The sequence below is a fragment of the Eubalaena glacialis genome, chromosome 14 (genome assembly GCF_028564815.1).
Source record: "Eubalaena glacialis isolate mEubGla1 chromosome 14, mEubGla1.1.hap2.+ XY, whole genome shotgun sequence".
Taxonomy (NCBI): domain Eukaryota; kingdom Metazoa; phylum Chordata; class Mammalia; order Artiodactyla; family Balaenidae; genus Eubalaena; species Eubalaena glacialis.
The window spans coordinates 65,011,249-65,029,536 of NC_083729.1; the positions used below are offsets into that span (position 1 = coordinate 65,011,249).

The 18,288-nt window shown below is 48.4% G+C and overlaps 3 protein-coding genes across 4 annotated transcripts; 1 reads left to right on the forward strand and 2 right to left on the reverse strand.

Moving 5' to 3' along the window:
* Positions 1 to 4,696: 4,696 nt before the first annotated feature.
* LOC133074741 (retinol dehydrogenase 12-like) lies at positions 4,697 to 9,579 on the reverse strand. Its single transcript, XM_061168701.1, has 6 exons — positions 9,402 to 9,579; positions 8,979 to 9,218; positions 8,596 to 8,685; positions 5,599 to 5,787; positions 5,003 to 5,109; positions 4,697 to 4,885 (listed from the first exon to the last, which is right to left on the reverse strand). The coding sequence occupies exons 1-6, from the start codon at positions 9,577 to 9,579 to the stop codon at positions 4,697 to 4,699; spliced, it is 993 nt and encodes a 330-aa protein (XP_061024684.1).
* Positions 9,580 to 10,257: 678 nt separating this feature from the next.
* On the reverse strand, positions 10,258 to 14,406 carry C14H2orf81 (chromosome 14 C2orf81 homolog). The gene is given in 6 exon segments (XM_061211305.1): positions 10,258 to 10,415; positions 10,418 to 11,337; positions 11,339 to 11,688; positions 11,691 to 12,044; positions 12,131 to 12,352; positions 14,281 to 14,406. Coding segments are annotated over 6 exon segments (1,974 nt in total). The 5' UTR covers positions 14,299 to 14,406; the 3' UTR covers positions 10,258 to 10,305.
* Positions 14,407 to 14,491: 85 nt separating this feature from the next.
* On the forward strand, positions 14,492 to 18,206 carry WDR54 (WD repeat domain 54). Of its 2 annotated transcripts, none has more exons than XM_061210957.1 (10): positions 14,492 to 14,556; positions 14,868 to 15,156; positions 15,324 to 15,386; positions 15,787 to 15,853; positions 15,940 to 15,993; positions 16,321 to 16,448; positions 17,323 to 17,423; positions 17,523 to 17,685; positions 17,877 to 17,951; positions 18,028 to 18,206. In XM_061210957.1, exons 2-10 carry the CDS (start codon positions 14,935 to 14,937, stop codon positions 18,157 to 18,159), a joined length of 1,005 nt encoding a protein of 334 aa, XP_061066940.1. In that variant the 5' UTR covers positions 14,492 to 14,556; positions 14,868 to 14,934; the 3' UTR covers positions 18,160 to 18,206. The 2 variants fall into 2 exon arrangements, with proteins under 2 accessions (XP_061066940.1, XP_061066941.1); XM_061210958.1 differs by having other exon boundaries at positions 16,360 to 16,448.
* Positions 18,207 to 18,288: the final 82 nt, after the last annotated feature.

The window sequence follows — 18,288 nt, forward strand, 5'->3', positions numbered from 1 at the left end:
AGAGAAAGCCCGCACGCAACAACGAAGACCCAATGCAGCCATAAATCAATGAATAAATTCATTAAAAAAAACCCAAACAACCCAATCAAAAAATGGGCAGAAGACCTAAGTAGACATTTCTCCAAAGAAGACATAGCCAACAGGCATATGAAAAGATACACAATATCACTAATTATTAGAGAAATGCAAATCAAGACTACAATGAGGTATCACCTCACACCAGTCAGAATGGCCATCATCAAAAAGTCTACAAATAATAAATGCTGGGGGGAAGTCCCTGGCAGTCCAGTGGTTAGGACTCCACACTTCCACTGCAGGGGGCATGGGTTCGATCCCTGGCTGGGGAACTAAGATCCCACAAGCCACACAGTGTGCCAAAAAAATAAAAAATTTAAAAATAAATGCTGGGGAAGGTGTGGAGAAAAGGGAACCCCCCTACACTGTTGGTGGGAATGTAAACTGGTATAGCCACTATGGAGAACAGTATGGAGGTTTCTTAAAGAACTGAAAACAGAGTTACCATATGATCCAGCAGTCCCACTCCTGGGCATATATCTGGAAAAGACAAAAACTCTAATTTGAAAAGATACATGCACCCCAATGTTCAATGCAGCACTATTTACAATAGCCAAGACATGGAAGCAACCTAAGTGTCCATTGACAGATTAACGGATAAAGAAAATGTGGTATATATTTACCACAGAATATTACTCAGCCATAAAAAGGATGAAATAATGCCATTCACAACAACATGGATGGACCTAGGGATTATCATACTAAGTGAAGTAAGTCAGACAGAGGAAGACAAATATCATATGATATCACTTATATGTGGAACCTAAAAAAAAAAAATGATACAAATGAACTTATTTACAGAACAGAAACAGACTCACAGACTTCAAAAACAAATTTATGGTTACCAAAGGGGAAAGGTTGGGGGGAGGGATAAATTAGGAGTTTGGGATTAACGTATACACACTACTGTATATAAAATAGATAATCAACCAAGACCTACTGTATGGCAGAGGGAACTCTACTCAATATTCTGTAATAAACGTTATGGGAAAAGAATCTGAAAAAGAATGGATATATGTATATGTATAGCTGAATCACTTTGTTGTACACCTGAAACTAACACAACATTGTAAATCAACTTTACTCCAATATAAAATAAAATTTTTTTAAAATTAAATAGATAAACAATAAGGACCTACTGTATAGCACAGGGAACTATATTCAACATCTTATAATAATCTATAATGGTAAAGAATTTTAAAAATTATATATATATATATATATATATATATATATATATATATATATATGTAACTGAATCACTTTGCTTTACACCTGAAACATTTTAAATCAACTATACTTCTATTGAAGTTTAAAAACAACGAAGGTACAATAAAGACATTTCAAACAACACTGAAGAAGTTTGCTATCACTAAATCCTGTATTAGTAGTCTACTGCTGCATAACAAATTATTACAAACTCATTGGCTTAAAAGAAAACATGTATTATCTCACAGTTTCTATGGGTAAGGAGTCTGGGTACAGGTTAGCTGGGTCCTCTGCTCAGGATCTCACCAGGCCGAAATCAAGGTGTCATCCAGGGCTGCAATCTCATCTGGGCTCCAGGTCCTCTTCTAAGCTCACTGGTTATTGGCAAAATTCAGCTCCTTGTAACCGCAGAACCGAAGCCTCAACTACTAGAGTCCATGTGGCCTTCTCTACAATGTGGCAGTTTGCTTCTTCATGATAAACAGGAGAATCTCTCTGACTTCTAAGAAGGCCTGAACCCTTTTAAAGGGCTCGCCTGATTAGGCCAGATCCACCCAAAATAACCTCCCCTTTGATTATCTCAAAGCCAATTGGTTACTTGAGTCTTTAACTCGCCAACCTATTTAAAATTTCAAACTGGGCCCCTCATCATGACACTCCTTCTTTCCTTTCTTGCTTCACTTGTGTCCATAGCACTCATATGAGTGCTATGTAATTTTACCATATATTTTTGTTTATTATCTCTCTTACTCCACTAGAATATACACTTCTTGAATTCATGGATGTTTATCTGTTTTACTCATTACTGTAGAACAATGCCTGGATCAGTCGACACTCCATTAATTTATTCATTTAATAAATTAAATTCATTAAATTTAAGATCATTTAATGAATAAATTAATGAATGACACAGACCGTGGAAAGCTTTGAGGAACTCAAATGTAGAAAGACGTAATTTAAAGATGTGAAGAAAAGTATGGTAGACGTATAAATATTGTTCAGTCACACGCACACAAAGCCAAACGGTTATAGACTTGAATTACATCAGCAAATCCCATTAACCCAATATATAACAAAATCACAGAAGTAAAATTCTATCATGTTCATGAGATCTGCTCACACCCAGGGGGAGGAGATTATAGAGAATGTGTACACAAGTTGGTAGGGATCTTGGGAGCCATCTTAGAATTCTGTCTACCACAAATCCTCATGAAAGGAACTTCTAAAGGATGTACTTCAGGGTAGAAGGAAAATAATCCCAGATGGAAGATCTGAGACACAAGAAAGAAGAGTGAGCAAATAAAATACTAAACATATGGGTAAATCCATACAAATATCAACTATTTAAAATAACAAAATATCTGATTTGTGAAGTTAATGAAATAACAATATAATTAAAATATTGGGTTACAAAAGCATATGAATTCAAAGAGAATGATTAATGTTAAAGAACTCTAAGCTCTATGTATTGTTTGAAAGAAGAATAAAGATATTGATTAAAGCTGTTAAATAAATATGCAGGGACTTCCCTGGTGGTCCAGTGGTTAAGACCCCAGGCTCTCACATGTGGCACGGCCAATAAAATAAAATAAAATAAAATAAATATACAGGTTAAGGGACTTCCCTGGTAGTCCAGTGGTTAAGAATCCGCTTTCCAATGCAGGAGACATGGGTTCGATCCCTGGTTAGGGAACTAAGATCCCACATGCCACAGGGCAACTAAGCCCACACGCTGCAACCACAGAGTCTGTGTTCTACAACTAGAGAAGCCCGTGTGCTGCAACAAAAACCCAGCACAGCCAAAAAAAAAAAAAAAAAAAAGTTAGACTAACCACTAAAGAACAGAAGTAGATTGTATATTAGAGAGGGAGTTTAAAAATGGAAAAATCGGGACTTCCCTGTGTCCAGTGGTTAAGACTCCATGCTTCCACTGTAGGGGCTGCAGGTTTGATTCCTGGTTGGAGAAGTAAGATCCTGTGCACAGCGCAGCCAAAAAAAAGGAAAAATCATCCCACTGCACTCTAAGAGGCTCCCAACCAACCTTCTCTCCTTTATTCAGGGTCAGACTTGTACCACAGTCTGGTGGATCTCCCTGCTTCTTCCCCACTTTCTCTCACAGCCATTTGCCCTAGCAAGTTTCTTATACATTTAATCCTCAATTAATTGGCATCTGTTTCTCATATAATGTCCCTAGACTAACACAAATTCCCAATTTATTTTATAAAATGAATCTATCCATGACAGCAAAACCAGACAATGGCAATATAAGTAAGGAAAAGTACAGTACAGGCCAATCTCATTTATGAATAAACAGTTCCAAGCAAAAACATGACTATACTAAATTTAGCCATGTATACAAAATTAACACTCTGACAAAGTTGGTTTAAATGCAAGTTTGGTTTAATACTAGAAAATCAATTAAGGTCTAGGAAAAGAAATAAAATTTATAATAGTTGAAAGAGAAGAAATAAATGTTATTATTCCCAGATGGTGTGATTTTCTATGTGGAAAAACCAAAAGTCTACAGATAACTTGTCAGAATTAGATAACTTAATAAAGTTGCTTGATGTATGATTAATATACAAATTTTAAAATGCCATTTGCAATAGCATAAAAAGTAAGGTATCTGGAATTAAATATAATAAAATTTGTGCAAGATCTTTATGGGTAAAATTATTCAAAATTTTATAAAGATATTAAGAAGATTTAAATAGACAAAAGTACACTTTGCTCATGTTTAGAACTCATTATCATAAAAACTTCAATCCTCCCAAGTAGATGTAGTGCAATCCCAACAAGGTTTGTGTATGTGAAATTTGAAAAGCTGATTCCAAAATTTATGTAGATTTAAAAGAAGCAATGCACTCTCACTCTCAGAATTCACTGGCCTTATTGCATGACTCAGCACCCAGGAGCAGCTGGTTGATAGAAAGGTGGAATGGTTACCTGTAGGCTCAGTTACAGTACCAGCTGGGAGACAACACTCTATGAAGTTGGGATGCTGTCCTACAGGATGTGGCATATGCCTTAATCCAGAGGACACTATGTGGTACCGTCTCCCCCAAGGCCAGGAACCAAGAGGTACAGGTAGAAGTTTCCCCTCTTACTGATACATCTAATACCCACCAAAAGGAGTCTTACTCCCCATCACCACAACATGGGACTCGGTAGGTTTGGAGATCCTAGTGACCAAGACATGAATACTTCTATCAAAATACTAGCAGTAAAGTAGAAGCTGAAACTGTCCCCTGGCTGATCTGAGCTCTCACGCCCCTGAACGAACAGGAAGAGGAAGTGGTCACTATACTGGACAAAGAGATTGATCCTTGGAGCCAGCAAACAGAAGGCATAATCAGAGTAAGGGCTGAGAGTCAAGGAGAGGGTGGCTAGTTAGGGCAGGGGTCACAGAAGATCAGTCCACCTTGTCTAGGTTTGTTAGTCGGACTGAGGTATTCCAGAGGCTTTGGGCCACATGACAATCCCGAGCAGCTTCAGGGGGAAGAGTTATCACACAGCAACAATTAAAATGTTTTCCAGAAATGCCATCCAGCTCCTTTGCCAAGCACAGGTAGAGGACTGGGATTGCACCTTGTTTGCTATCCTGTAGAGACACGGGGGAAGAAGAGGAGTAAAGGACACTCAGCAGCAGAGCCCTGCCTCACCCTCCACTACCCACCTTAAAGAAGGTGGAGGCCGAGCCAGCTCCCCCACTACCCACCTTAAAGAAGAAGCTGAGGAGCCAGAAGAGGAAGTGATATGGCCAAGAGAAATGCCTCATGATCTTCGTGTATACAACACCTGGGTCCACAGAGTTCACAGTCACACCTGAGAGGGTGAGACACGTGTAGTACAAAGTGAAGTGAGAGGAGGATGGTGGGAAGAAAGGGTTAAGTGTGGTTCTGCAATGTGCAATGAGGGGAGGATCCTTTCAGATCTGTCGGGTAGAGGTGACAAGAGACCTGGGGGTGGTGCCAGGGAAGTCAGTGTTTAGTAACTTACATGAATGGTGATATCTGAGCCAGTAAGGAGACATAAGTATTTGAAAGTGTTGGCTGATCCTGAGGGGGAACATGATGGATGATGTTGGAGGAGAGGGAAGTTGTAGGTGATGAGAGAGTTGGAAAAGGACGAAAAGGAGATATGAAGATGGGGTTGAGAGCAACATAGGGTGCACAGATGATAAATGGAGGATATTAACAGCTGGTTTGGGGAATATTGGGAGTATTGTATGGCCAGAATATATTGGAATGAGATGGGAAGTGTTGGGAGGTAGTGTTGGGAGTGGAGGAGTAGGGGGGTGTCAGAGGCAGTTACCTGTCCCTTGCAGTCTCTGGGCAAGCTTCCCAGTGAATGAGGCCAAAAGAAGTTTGCTGCAGTCATAGTTCTGGTTGAAGGTCAAAGGTCTACCAGCCCCTATCAGATGTTCCTCATCAATGTACCCATGTGCTTGCCGGAAGGAAGACACATTCACTACCCGGGCTGACCCTGCCCGCTGAAGGGCCCCTGGGTAGAGAGAGGACCACACACTTTCAATCCAAGTCCTAGAGTAAATTCCCATGCCCACTCCCCAACCTGCTTCTCCATGAGACTCCAGGAGGACAGGGACCATCTCAGGCTTTCAGGAGAGAGTCAGTGGGTCCCCATGCAGGGGCCCAGGCGAAGCACAGTGTAATGTGAACTGAGACTTCATTTTTATTATCTGCTTTCCTAATGCTCTTCCTCTTGTTTTATTTTAGTGGGGTTTTTTTTTTTTGCCTAAAGTAAAAGTGGAGTTTTGCCTTTTCTTTCACTTGCTAGCTGGAGCTAATTTAATTAATCCTTGTTTATATTTTTATCCTGCTGATGGCTAAGAAGGGGAAGGAGAGGCTGGAAATGCTGTGAAAACTGTCTTTCACACATTCATACATTCATTCTTTTACTTATTCATTCCACAGATATTCACTAGGCCCCTGTATTATGGCAGACACCACGCTAGGTGCTAAGGACATATGGGTGCTAGGTTTAGGGGAAAAGAAATGTGTGCAGAAATGCTTGGGAAGGTGTGTTTGTTTTTTTTTTTTAATTTTAACTATCTTCCAAAAGAGTGAAAGTAAAATTACTATCAATAGAACAGGTACAAGTAAATCTTAAAAAAAAAAAAGAGTTCCTAACTATACAAAAAAAAGGCTGGATTATATAAAGTATCAAAAGTTGTAGGACTTCCCTGGTGGTGCAGTGGTTAAGAATCCGCCTGCCAATGCAAGGGACATGGGTTTGAGCCCTGGTCCAGGAAGATCCCACATGCTGCAGAGCAACTAAGCCCATGCGCCACAACTACTGAGCCTACGCTCTAGAGCCCGTGAGCCACAACTACTGAGCCTGTGTGCCACAACTACGGAAGCCCGCGCACCTAGAACCAATGCTCCGCAACAAAGAGAAGCCACCACACTGAGAAGACCATGCATTGCAACGAAGAGTAGCCCCCCTCACCACAACTAGAGAAAGCCTGTGCGTAGCAACGAAGACCCAACGCAGCCAAAATAAATAAATTAATAAAATTATTGGAAAAAAAATTGTAGTTGTCACATATGAGTTTACTTATTGTTTCAAAATGCTAAAACTATTTTTTTAAATAAATTTATTTATTTATTTTTGGCTGTGTTGGGTCTTCGTTTCTGTGCGAGGGCTTTCTCCAGTTGCGGCGAGCGGGGGCCACTCTTCATCGCGGTGCGCGGGCCTCTCACTGTCGCGGCCTCTCCCGTTGTGGAGCACAGGCTCCAGACGCGCAGGCTCAGTAGTTGTGGCTCACGGGCTTAGTTGCTCCGCGGCATGTGGGATCTTCCCAGACCAGGGCTCGAACCCGTGTCCCCTGCATTGGCAGGCAGATTCTCAACCACTGCGCCACCAGAGAAGCCCGCTAAAACTATTTTGAGCCCTCCATTTAAATGAAGAATCACAAATGAAAAGTAGAGCAGGAGGTACTTAGCCAAAATTTGTTGGAGAGAAGATTATTCTTAAAGAGGACAGTGAACTCCAAACTTGCAGACATAGTGACATGAAGACCAAAGGGGCTCACAACCTAGATGGAGACTGATCTTCATGCAGCAACATCAGTGCAGGAACAGAGATGTGTACAGGGACTAAGGGAGTCCTGTAAATGGGGACGGCTGGGGGAGGCAGAGGTGTCAGGGCAGGATCCACAACACGAGTGGTATCTGTGCTGAGTGTTGGCAGCTGAATTAAGTTAGACAGGCTAAAGAGATGGGAAAGGATATTCCAGATAGAGGGAAATACATGTGCAAAAGCACAGCCAGAATTAAAAAACAGTGTGGCCCAAGAGATACAGATTGTCTGGTTGGAGACAAGGGTGTGGGTTTGGGAAAGGCAAAGGTGAGACTCTCAGCCTGCAGATGGTCTTTTAAGTGGAGAGAAGCAGCTTAGTTTATTATATAAAGTACAGAGTTCCTTCAAAGGATTTGAAGCAAGAAAGTGATATGATGAAAGGTGATTTCTTAGAAGTGGCAGAAGGGAGAATAGATTAGAGAAGGGAAGATGGGAGAGAAGGCAGTTTAAGAAACTATTACTAAGCAAGGTACAGACAGGGTATTGTAGCATGTTATAATTTTTGGAAAGGGGGGGAAATATTTATACTTACAAATGCATAAGGTTTGGCCTTGTTCTTTGTTCATTTTCCAGTTGGGGCTAATTTAATCACCCACTAAAGGGTACATGAGACCTGGCAATAGTAGTTGCCTCCCAGGAGGGGAATGGGTAGCTGATTTTCCAAGAGAGGAGGAGACTTTTTCTTTCTTTCTGTCTTTTTTTTTTTTTTTTTTTACTGCATACCCTTTTGTACTTTGGACATGTATTACCTGGCCAAAAAATTAATTTTCTTTTAAAGAGGCTATTAGACAATCCAGAGAAAATGTTAGGGAGAATGTGCCTGTCACCCAATCCCTCCCCTCCCTAGGAAGAATACAAACCTCCTTAATTCTAGTAGCCTAATACCACCCTCAAGAAGCTTTTGTTGAGATGACTGACTCCACTAGTCTGGCTAGAACTCAGAGCTGGGGGAAAGAGAAGTGGGATGTAGATCTTACATCCTCTTGCTGGTTGTATTTGGGGCTGACTGATTCCATTACCAGCCTCCTAATCCTGACTGTTGCCAGGTGGGTTCCCTGCTGTGTACAGCAAAAATATACTGGGTTATTGCTCAGCAAGCATCTGGGTGCCAAGGGAAAGGAGATGACCATGGGAGACAGTAAGCACAAAAATGCCAGGGGAATGGAAAAGTGGGGGTGGCACAGAAGGTAAGCACCCATCCTTCCTTACCTTGGAGCAGATTTGCAAGCAGAAAGGGCCCAATGTAGTTGGTGGCAAAGGTGAGATCAAGGCCCTCTGGGGTAAGTGTAGTGGGGAATCCTGGGAGGAGATGAAAACATAGGTGGTGGGTGATGGAGTGAGGACCCTGAGGGAGACAGAGTCTGGGGAGGACATATTGGGTTCCGTAGAAATGCCACAGGAGCATGGATGTGTTGAGATGGGGGCAATGAAGTTTGAGGCTACAACTTAAGGTAGGCTTTTTAGGATAGTGTCTGAATTATAGTGTTTCCATGGTATGTACAGGTTAGGCTTGGAGGATGCCTGTTTTGGGGTCCCTGAGCTAGAAAGAAGGTTCCTGAAATGTGCTTAGGGGAAGCAATCAAGGCACATACCACAGACTGCAGCATTGTTAACCAGTAGATGTATCTCAGGATACTCCTGCAGAAGCCACTGAGCAAAGCTTCGGATGGAGTCCATAGAGCTCAGGTCCACCTCACCAAGCAGGAGGCGGTTGCTCTTTGACGCTGCTTGTATCTCGGCCAGGGCTTGCTGTCCACGCACCCGGCTACGGCAGGCCAGGATCACACGTGCCCCGCGGCGGGCCAGCTCCTGGGACACAACCTTCCCGATGCCTGTGGGAGGGCAGCTTCAGAGTATGCTAGTCTGGGGAGTAACTAAAGGGCAACGTGGGAGGGGGGGTGCAGGGGGAGACAAGTGTTCTGACAGTGGGTGCTGGTCCTCCTCCCTGCCCTCCCTGTTGGGGCTGTTAGAGGCTGAGGCCCTTAGTGAAGTGACAGGGCAGGAGGAGCACTCACCACTGTTGGCCCCAGTCACCACTGCTATCTTCCCAGTCAAATCTGTGGAGCAGCATTGGAGGTCCCAAAGATATAACTTATGCCAGACCTGCACACTTAGTCTAAGCAGGAAGACCAGAATGAGGAGGACAGAGCCAGGACCCCAGACTGGGGTGCTGATTAGAGACCACAGTGACATAGCAGAGAAGTCTGGTCTGCCACTGGAAGTGCTGCCCATGGGAGGGTGGGGAGGGACTAGTCAGAGCTGAGTAGGACTAGGCAAGATGTTGGTGTGGAGCATAAGGCACAAAATTTAAGGAGGCACTCACTCGTGGGTGTGCTTTAGCATCCCGTTTGAAACTGAGAGTGAATTCCTCCTTAAATTGTTTTCCCTAGCTATCTGATTGCCTCACTCCATTGCTGGTCCAAGTCAAAGATCAAGAGAGTCTGGGTTTCCCTAAACCCTGCATAGGCTCAAATGTGTCTCCAAGTGAAACTTGGATTTGCACTCTAAGATGAATTGACAGAGCTCCAGGGACTGGAAATTAAATTCCTCATGTCTCGAATCACTCTGTGCTTAAGTGGGGCCATCCCCTTCTTCCCCTACTGGAAGGAGACTCTCATAAGTTCTCCAAACTGAGGCAGACCCCACTTGTAACCCTTATGTCTGCTCCTTTGTGGAGATGGGGATGGTTCTCCAGAATGCCTCTGCTGGGGAGCCACCTTGGCCCTAAAGCAGGGTCTCCTAAGGGTGTAATGGAATTATTCCCTGGAGCCAGTGTTCTATATTCTTCTAGACCACTCCAGTTCACGAGAGCACACACGTGGAAGAAACTGACAGACATCAGGGCAATACTTAAGGCAACTCAGGTGTTTATTTCTGGCAAGCAGACAGAAGGAAGGTAGGTTTCACACTGCCTGAGGTTCAGGGTTCAGAATGGGGCAGGTGCTTGGAGGGGAGTGACCACATTTTGGGGGTTGAGTTCTTCATTAGCTGTGCCACGGTCACCTGGGGCTTCGGGGTGCCTGTGTGGATGGAGGAGAGGTGCTGCCTTCTTTGTCCTCCTTTTGAGGTTCAGCAGAGCTGAGCAGCACCTGGGTGGTTGGGTTCCACATGCTCACACCAGGAGCCAGCTTCAGTGCTACCAGCAGCAACACGGGCTTCCACATCACCTGGGACGTGGCCTCGAGAACTCGGGCCACGGGATGAAGCCACTTGTGAGGATCCTGGCTCTCCCCGTCCCCAGGGTCCAGGCCCTGCAGAGGTACGCGCGTGCGGCCAGCCCACAGCTCACCCAGCAACTCGGCCTCCCCCTCCCAGCCGCTGGGCCACTTGGCACCCGGCCATAGTCTGTGGCTGGGGCTGCGGGCCACGTCGGGGCGCGCCAGGTGTGTGGCGACAAAACGGAGCCTGGGACTGGGGAAGGGCAGCTTTGAACCAAAACCTGGCGACGGTAAGCCTAAACTTAAAGTAGGGAATTGGAGGCTGGGGCCGGGGCCCAAGGCTCGGAAAGGAACGCCAGGCGGGATAGCGAAGAACACTGACGGGGAGACGCGGACGCTGGGGGAGGAGGCTTGCGGTCCGGCTGGGGCCTCGGTCTTCTCGCCTCGCTGGCGCCCGCGGTAGGCTTCCAGGGGGCGCGCCTCGGAGTCTGGGACCAGAACCTCCGCCAGCGGGCGCACCCAGGGGCGCGGCAGCCGCGCCGGGTCCAGGCGCGCCATCGCCGCCTTGCGGCCCATTCTGTAGTGAAGCGCGCTGGGCGGTGCATCGGCGCGCCCGGGCTGCGGCGGCTGGAACCCCCCGGCGGGGCTGAGCGCGGTGGGGCCGCCCGTAGAGGGGCCGGAAACCGACACGACCGAGGGGATGCGGGGCACCTTCTCCTCCTTGAGCTCCGGCCGGTCTCCAGCCGCGTGCGGCTGCGGCGGGGAATAGTAGAGGTCCTCGAGCGAGAACTGAGCTGAGGGGCTGTGCCCTCTCGACAGAGGCCTGAGGGCTGGCTACCAAGGACAGCTCCAGAGAAGGGTGGGGACGGCCGGCGGGCGCCATCTCTCCCGACGGTTGGCTGCTCGCGTTCAAGGATCCGACTGCAAACAGGTGGCCCCTCGCCTGGTCGTCCAGTTTCTCTAAAGGACCCCTGGGCCCTGTCTCCTGAAACAGGACCGGGGTGGGTAGGGGGCCCGGGGTGACTCTCAGTTCAGGAGGACGCTCCCAAGATTCCATCCGCTCCTGAGAGCCTGTATCCATCCACGATCTTCCTAAAGGGATCTGGTCCACGTTCTCTTGGTCCTGGGGAAATGCACCAGGGTGGAGGTGAGGGGTGAGTGGTGAGACGTCAGAAAGGGTAGAGAGGAGGTTGGAGCAGTCCAGTGAGGCCCTGAGGAGATCGAAGACGCGGCGGGGGCGGCGGTGACAGCTGGGAGGTAGCTGGGGGCTGAGCTTACTTCGCCTTGGAAGGTCTCCTCCAGCCCCACCGAGGTCAGCGCGTGCAGCACGGGCACGGATCCCTGAGCCCAGGCGTCCGTCGTGCAAGACAAGGGTTCCTCGTCCTCGCCCCATGTGGGGTCCTTTGCCACTGCAGTTTCTCCCTCGTCCCTGGCCAGGAAGCGCCACTCGGTGATCTGCAGCATGGCTTCCCGTGCCTGACTGATGGTGAATGGAATGCACTGCAGAGGCGAGAAAGGGTCTCAGCCCAGCTGGGAGGGGTCAGGGAGAGGGGAGATGGGTCTGAAGAACAAGGATCCAGGCCCACCTGCTGGGTCAGGTAGACTTTAAAGGCGGAGTCCATGACTCGGGCCAGCAGATCAGCCAAGATGTCCCCCACCACTTCCTCGCCCTCTTCGAGAGCCGTGAGCGCCATCCACTCGGCCTCAGTGAGCCGCCCAGGCACTATGTCCACCTGCGGCACCGGAACCGTAGGCGGCCGCGCCTTTTCTGCCTTGGATCGGGTCACCCCGCGGTCTCGGAACTGCCTCTGTGGGAAAGGAACAGGGCAATCAGGGCGGGAAACCGAGGAGTGGAGAAGCAGTTATGGGCTAGGAGGAAGCTTCTTCAAGTTGTCTAGTAGGAAAGAAAGCCTTTAGAGAGGGATAATTTACTAAGAGACTGCTATATGACAGATGCTTTTCAGGTGTGTGACCTAGCTAATTTAATTTTCATAACAGCTCACTAAGCCCATTTTACAGACAAAGAAACTGAAACCTGACAGCAGTTTACCTCCACTTGCTTGGGATTACACAGTGAACCCAGGCTATATATAGCTCTAACTGCACAGTCCTTGCTATTTGCACTAGTTCAAAGTGTTCAAAACTCTTGAGAGTTCAAGAACTTGAGAAAGAAAAGTCAGTAGGACTTCCCTGGTGGTGCAGTGGTTAAGAATCCACCTGCCAATACAGGGGACATGGCTTCCATCCCTGGTCTGGGAATATCCCACATGCTGAGGAGCAACTAATTCCACGAGCCACAACTAGAGCCCACGCGCTGCAACTACTGAGCCCATGTGCTGCAACTACTGAGGCCCATACGCCTAGAGCCCATGCTCTGCAACAAGAGAAGCCACCGCAATGAGAATCCCACGCATATTCTCTAAAATATTCCCTGTGATGTCATTTATAATAGCAGAATATTGAAAACATACATCTAACAAAAAGAGAATAGGTGGCTAATTGTGTGCTCCCTATATGATGGACTATTATGCAGTGATTAAAGGCAGTCTTTAGGAAGAATTTACAATAGCATAGGAAAATACTTATGATGTAATGTTAACTGAAAGAAACAGGATACAAAATTACATATCAAGTATGATCTCAGATATGTAAACCAATGTGTTGAAGAAAAGGAAAGCACAAAAATTGTAACAGTGGATATGTTTCTTTCCTACACTCTTCTCCATTTTATAAGTTCTCTACAGTGACTTTGTATCCTTTTATAATCAAGAAAAATCCACTGAAAAAGAAAAATCTAGTCCCCCCAAAATCCATATTAAGGACATAGGAATTTAGTAGCAGATTCTTGGGAGCTTTCTCATTTCCCCACAACAGTCTCCCTGAACCTGATTCCTTCTAAAATTTACCTCCCAACGTAATCTTCCCAAACCTTTGCCTCCCCATCCCCACCCTTATTGCCTCATACATGGTATTCCCCAAAATTCATTCTCCCCCAACTCTGGTGTTTCCTAAACCTCACGCTGAACTCAAAATCCCTTAAGCCTCATTTCCTCTCTCTGCTAGAGAGAACAGTCCTGTTGGCAAGCCTAGGGAATGGCCCACGGCCCAGTCCAGGCTTGGCCAGAGCAGAGCAGCTAGGGCTGGGAGAGGAGAGTTGGTTCCTTAGACTTCCCCACCCAGCGTCTCATGTGACACCCGTGATAATGGCTGTACCTATAAGTGGCCGGAGCAGAGGGGCCAGAGATTGTTGCACGAATTCTCTTCAAATCTGTTTATTTTAAAGTTTCTTGCCTTTTAAACAATTGACTTTCAAGTGCAGCCTCAGAATTGTTGTTTAATCCATTTCTTCCTCCTGAAATTCTCGAAATGTATCATATCTAGCAACACCTCTCCCCAGTGCCTGACTAATTCTGGTTTATCCATTTAAATGGGTACCTCAGTATAAGAAACATTATCATACATGCGTTAACTGTTTCCAAAGTCACTACTTGTTCTTGAGCTCTGCACTACCCATTTAACCCCTTTCCCTCAGGTTCCAAGTGTGACAATGCTTGTGAGTGGGCGTGGTGCAAGTGTAGATTTTCTGCCCTAGTGCACCGACATGACTTCCTTGGTCATCTTGAACGCCCTCATGGAGGGCGGGCGCCGGGTGGCACAGAGCTGGCCCACGGTTCCGGACACCGATCTTAACGGTCTATCCCCGCTCTGGGGCACCCTCAGCTGAGCTAAAGCTCACCGGGCCTTCGTGCGCCATCGCCGCAGCTGTAGCTCCAGCCCCGGGGATCCAGCTGCTTTCCTGTCCCGCCGCCGCTGCTGCTGCTGCCGCCTATCGGTCGCCTCGGCAACCACGCTGCAGGCGGGCTCGCCCCGCCTACAGTTGACCTGGCAGCAGCGCAGCGCGCTGCACGTTTGGGTTGCTCGCCCCACCCAACGGCCGTGCGTACGTGCGTCGTCTCTATGGTGGCGGCGGATTCGGAGGGATTGGAAGCTTCTCGTGTCCGGCAAGCTGCTGGTGTGAACTCTGACCTGGTCCGGGGGCTTCGGGGAGCCAGGCCGAGGGGGGAAGGGCCTGGGGGCTACCCTGCTTCATCCCGCCTTGGCTCGGGCTCTTGGGGCCACTGAGTCCTGGGCCACCGCAATTCCTCCTCTGGGAACCCCTGTCGCCTCATGACTCAGCCCTAGGGTTCCCCTCGCCTGCTCCACAATGCCCTTCCCACGCCATGTGATCCCCCATCACCATCCTCGAGGCCCTCATTCACATCATTACCCAATCTCAGGGGTCTTTCCCAGTGCCTCGTGACAGCACCCACTCCCACCTCCCAGCCCCCACAGGACTCTCCGCTGTCGTCTGTCTTCCGCGCGCCTGTGATTCGGACGTCTCTCCCCAAGGATGTTCCGCCGGGAGCGCTCCATCCCCCTTCGAGGCTCAGCCGCCGCCCTGTGCAACAACCTCAGTGTGCTGCAGCTGCCCGTCCGCAACCTCACACATTTTGGAGTAGTCCATGGACCCAGCGCCCAGCTTCTCAGCGCCGCTCCTGAGGGTGTGCCCTTGGCCCAGCGCCAACTCCAAGCTAAGGAGGGCGCTGGAGTGAGCCCCCCACTTATCACCCAGGTGAGGCGTGGAGTTAGGAGTGGTGTTGCTGAACCCAACCCTAAACCAGTCCTTCCTCTCCAAACCTCAAGGAATAGGCCTTCCCTAACCATCTGAATTTCCACTCTTTTGAGTCCTCATTCCCCTGCTCTGACCACTTCTTCCTACTCTGATTCACCTCCCTCTAGGTCCACTGGTGTGTCCTCCCTTTCCGAGTATTGCTGGTACTCACCTCACATCGAGGAATACAAGTAAGAAGAGGACCTTCCTGCCCTCCCCCACTAGAGTCTTCTCAACTTCTCTCCAAGGCCCCTAGACCTTACCCCATTTATTTCTAAACATTTCCAAGCTGTTCAAATGCTTAGCCCCCTCTTCCTTATTTCTCATCTTCATTCCTTCCTTGTTTTCCAGTTCTCAAGTGCCATCTCCAATATCTGCCCTTTTATCAGTTGTATGACCTTGGGCAATTTAGTTAACTTCTCAGAGCCCCAGCGTCCTCCTCTGTTAAATGGAGATAAAAGTAGTGCCTACCTCCCAGGGTGGTTTTGAGGATTAGATGAGCTAAGGCTAACATGAGTATGTAGAGTAGTCAGCACAGAGCTCAGCAAAGGTCAGCTGGGTCATGACCCCATCCTTGCCTTGGTCTTCCAGATGTATGAGTCTGATGGCTCCGTCATGGTCTATTGGCATGCACTGGATGCTGGAGATGCCTCTCTAGGTACCTGCAGGACTGAGTGGGTTGGGGGTAGGGAGTGTTTGCTGGGGCTAGGAGAGACGCTATTTCTAATCATTTTCCCCTCTCAGTGCAGGCTGTGTTTGCCCGAGGAATTGCTGCCAGTGGCCACTTCATCTGTGTGGGTGAGGGGGCCAAGGGCAGGGCATTGGGGGGTGCTGAGGTATAGGGGTATAGCCTTTGGCCAGGAGGATGCCAAAGGTCTGAGGAAAGTGTGGAGTGTTAGAGGGAAGGGTGGGAATGAAGGGGGGTCTGAGAGACTCCAAAACGCCATGGCGGGGTTCATAGGGGCAGGGTTGGATAGGAAAAGGGTAGTGAATGTAGGGGTGGGGCTGTTGGAGCAGTGAGAGGTGGGTTTGTTACTAAGGTTTCTGGGATGGAGGGAGTGCTGAGTGTGGTGGCTGGAGACCTGGGAGGATCAGGAAGCCATCAGTGGAGCACTGGTTCTGCAGGAATGTGGTCAGGCCGGGTACTGGTTTTTGACATCCCAGCCAAGGGTCCCAACATTGTACTGAGTGAAGAGCTAGCTGGGCACCAGACACCAGTCACAGACATTGCCACCGAGCCTGCCCAGGGACAGGTGAGTGGATTCCCCCTACTGTTCCAGTGAATCTGGGGGCCTCCCACCTTGGGAGGCAGGGGACCTGGGTTCCAGCCGTGGCTCTGCCACTAAGCAGCTGGATGACTTTGGGCAAATTGCTGCACTTTCCTAGGCTTTAGCAACGTCAGTTCCAGTGATGAAGCCTGAGATACTTTACATTTACATGGCATTTAATAGTTCACTCACACTTTACAATACTGGTGTGAATGGAAGAGTTGGGACAGATGGTTTCTGAGATACTTTGCAGCTCTGACATGTGTGGCTTCCTTCTCTGAACTTGGGTAAGTTCAGGCCCACCTCCAGTGCTACCCTCTCCAGGAAGCCTTCCCCCTATTCCAGCTCCCACTGATCTCCCTTAGCTGAACCCTGAATTGATACTGCCCTCAGACAACTCTTGTCTCCCCAGTTGGATTGTAAACCTCTTGAAAACAGGGTATGTATCTTCTATGTTACACTGCACCTGGCACAGAGCTGGGCCCATGGGCTATGTTGGCTGTCTGGGTTTAGGGGTTGTCAAGAGGCCCAGAGTCTAGTCATGACTGTGACTGGCTCACTGCAAGACCTCCAGAAGGTCCTAACACTATGGCCTCAGTTTCATCATCCATTCAATGAGGACAGTTATATACCCTAACACATGGTGTGTGTGTTGGGGTCAGGGTAGGGAGTAAGACTATAAAGAATACAAGGAAAGCATTTTATGCCTCCAGGGGACCCCTACAGCCAGTGATGGCTTCACATCTTGCCCTTTCCCTGGAGAGGCAAAGATGCAAATACTGCTTCCCTTCCCCTGCTGCCCTGTATACAGGACCTAGCAGGGGAGAAAGGGAAGGGCTGATCCTGCCTTTCCCCTCAGGACTGCGTGGCTGACATGGTGACAGCAGATGACTCAGGCTCGCTGTGTGTCTGGCGGTCAGGGCCCGAATTCAAATTATTGACCCAAATTCCAGGATTCGGGTAGGTGAGGTGGAAGGGGGCTGAGGCCTTCCTGAGGTAGCTTCCAGGTGGGGAGTAGGCTTGGGTCTGGGAAATCAAAGTAGGGTATCACCCTTGCAGGGTCCCGTGCCCTTCTGTGCAGCTGTGGCAGGGGACCATAGCAGCAGGCTATGGGAACGGGCAAGTGCGTCTGTATGAAGCCAGTACAGGAACTCTACATGTCCAGATCGACGCCCACGCCCGGGCCATCTGTGCCCTGGATCTGGCTCCTGAAGTGGGCAAGGTCAGTCTCCTCCTCTGTCCCTACATACCCTTGTTCCTGGTGCTGGGATGTTGAGAGGGACTCCACAGGCTTATCTCTGCCACTCAGTGCAGCCCCCTCCTCAGGCACCTGGACTGGGCTCTACAGCCTATACCAGTCCCCTGTCAGCACGTTCTGACTCCCACTGGTCCTCCCTGCCTTTTTTTTTATAGCTACTCTCTGCGGCTGAGGACACCTTTGTACACATCTGGAAGCTAAGCAGAAGCCCAGAGGGTGGCTACATTGAGGTGTGTCTTGTAAGGGGAGTGGAATGAGGACCCAAGCATGAGGCAGCAGGCCCTGAGCAGCTCTCTTCTCTCCCAGGTGGAGCACTGTCATGGAGAGTGTGTACCCGACACCCAGGTGTGTGGTGCCCGATTCTGTGATCCCTCAGGCAGCTCCTTTGCTGTGACTGGCTATGACCTCGCTGAGATCCTGAGATTCAGCAGCATGTGAGAGAAAAGCAGCCCTCCGTTTTCCCTGTGGTATTTATAAAGTACCCGCCTCCACCCAGCCCTTGTCTGATTACTCAGTATCAAAGTCATACTTCACAACTAGTGAACTAAGCTCCAGGGATGAGGGGAT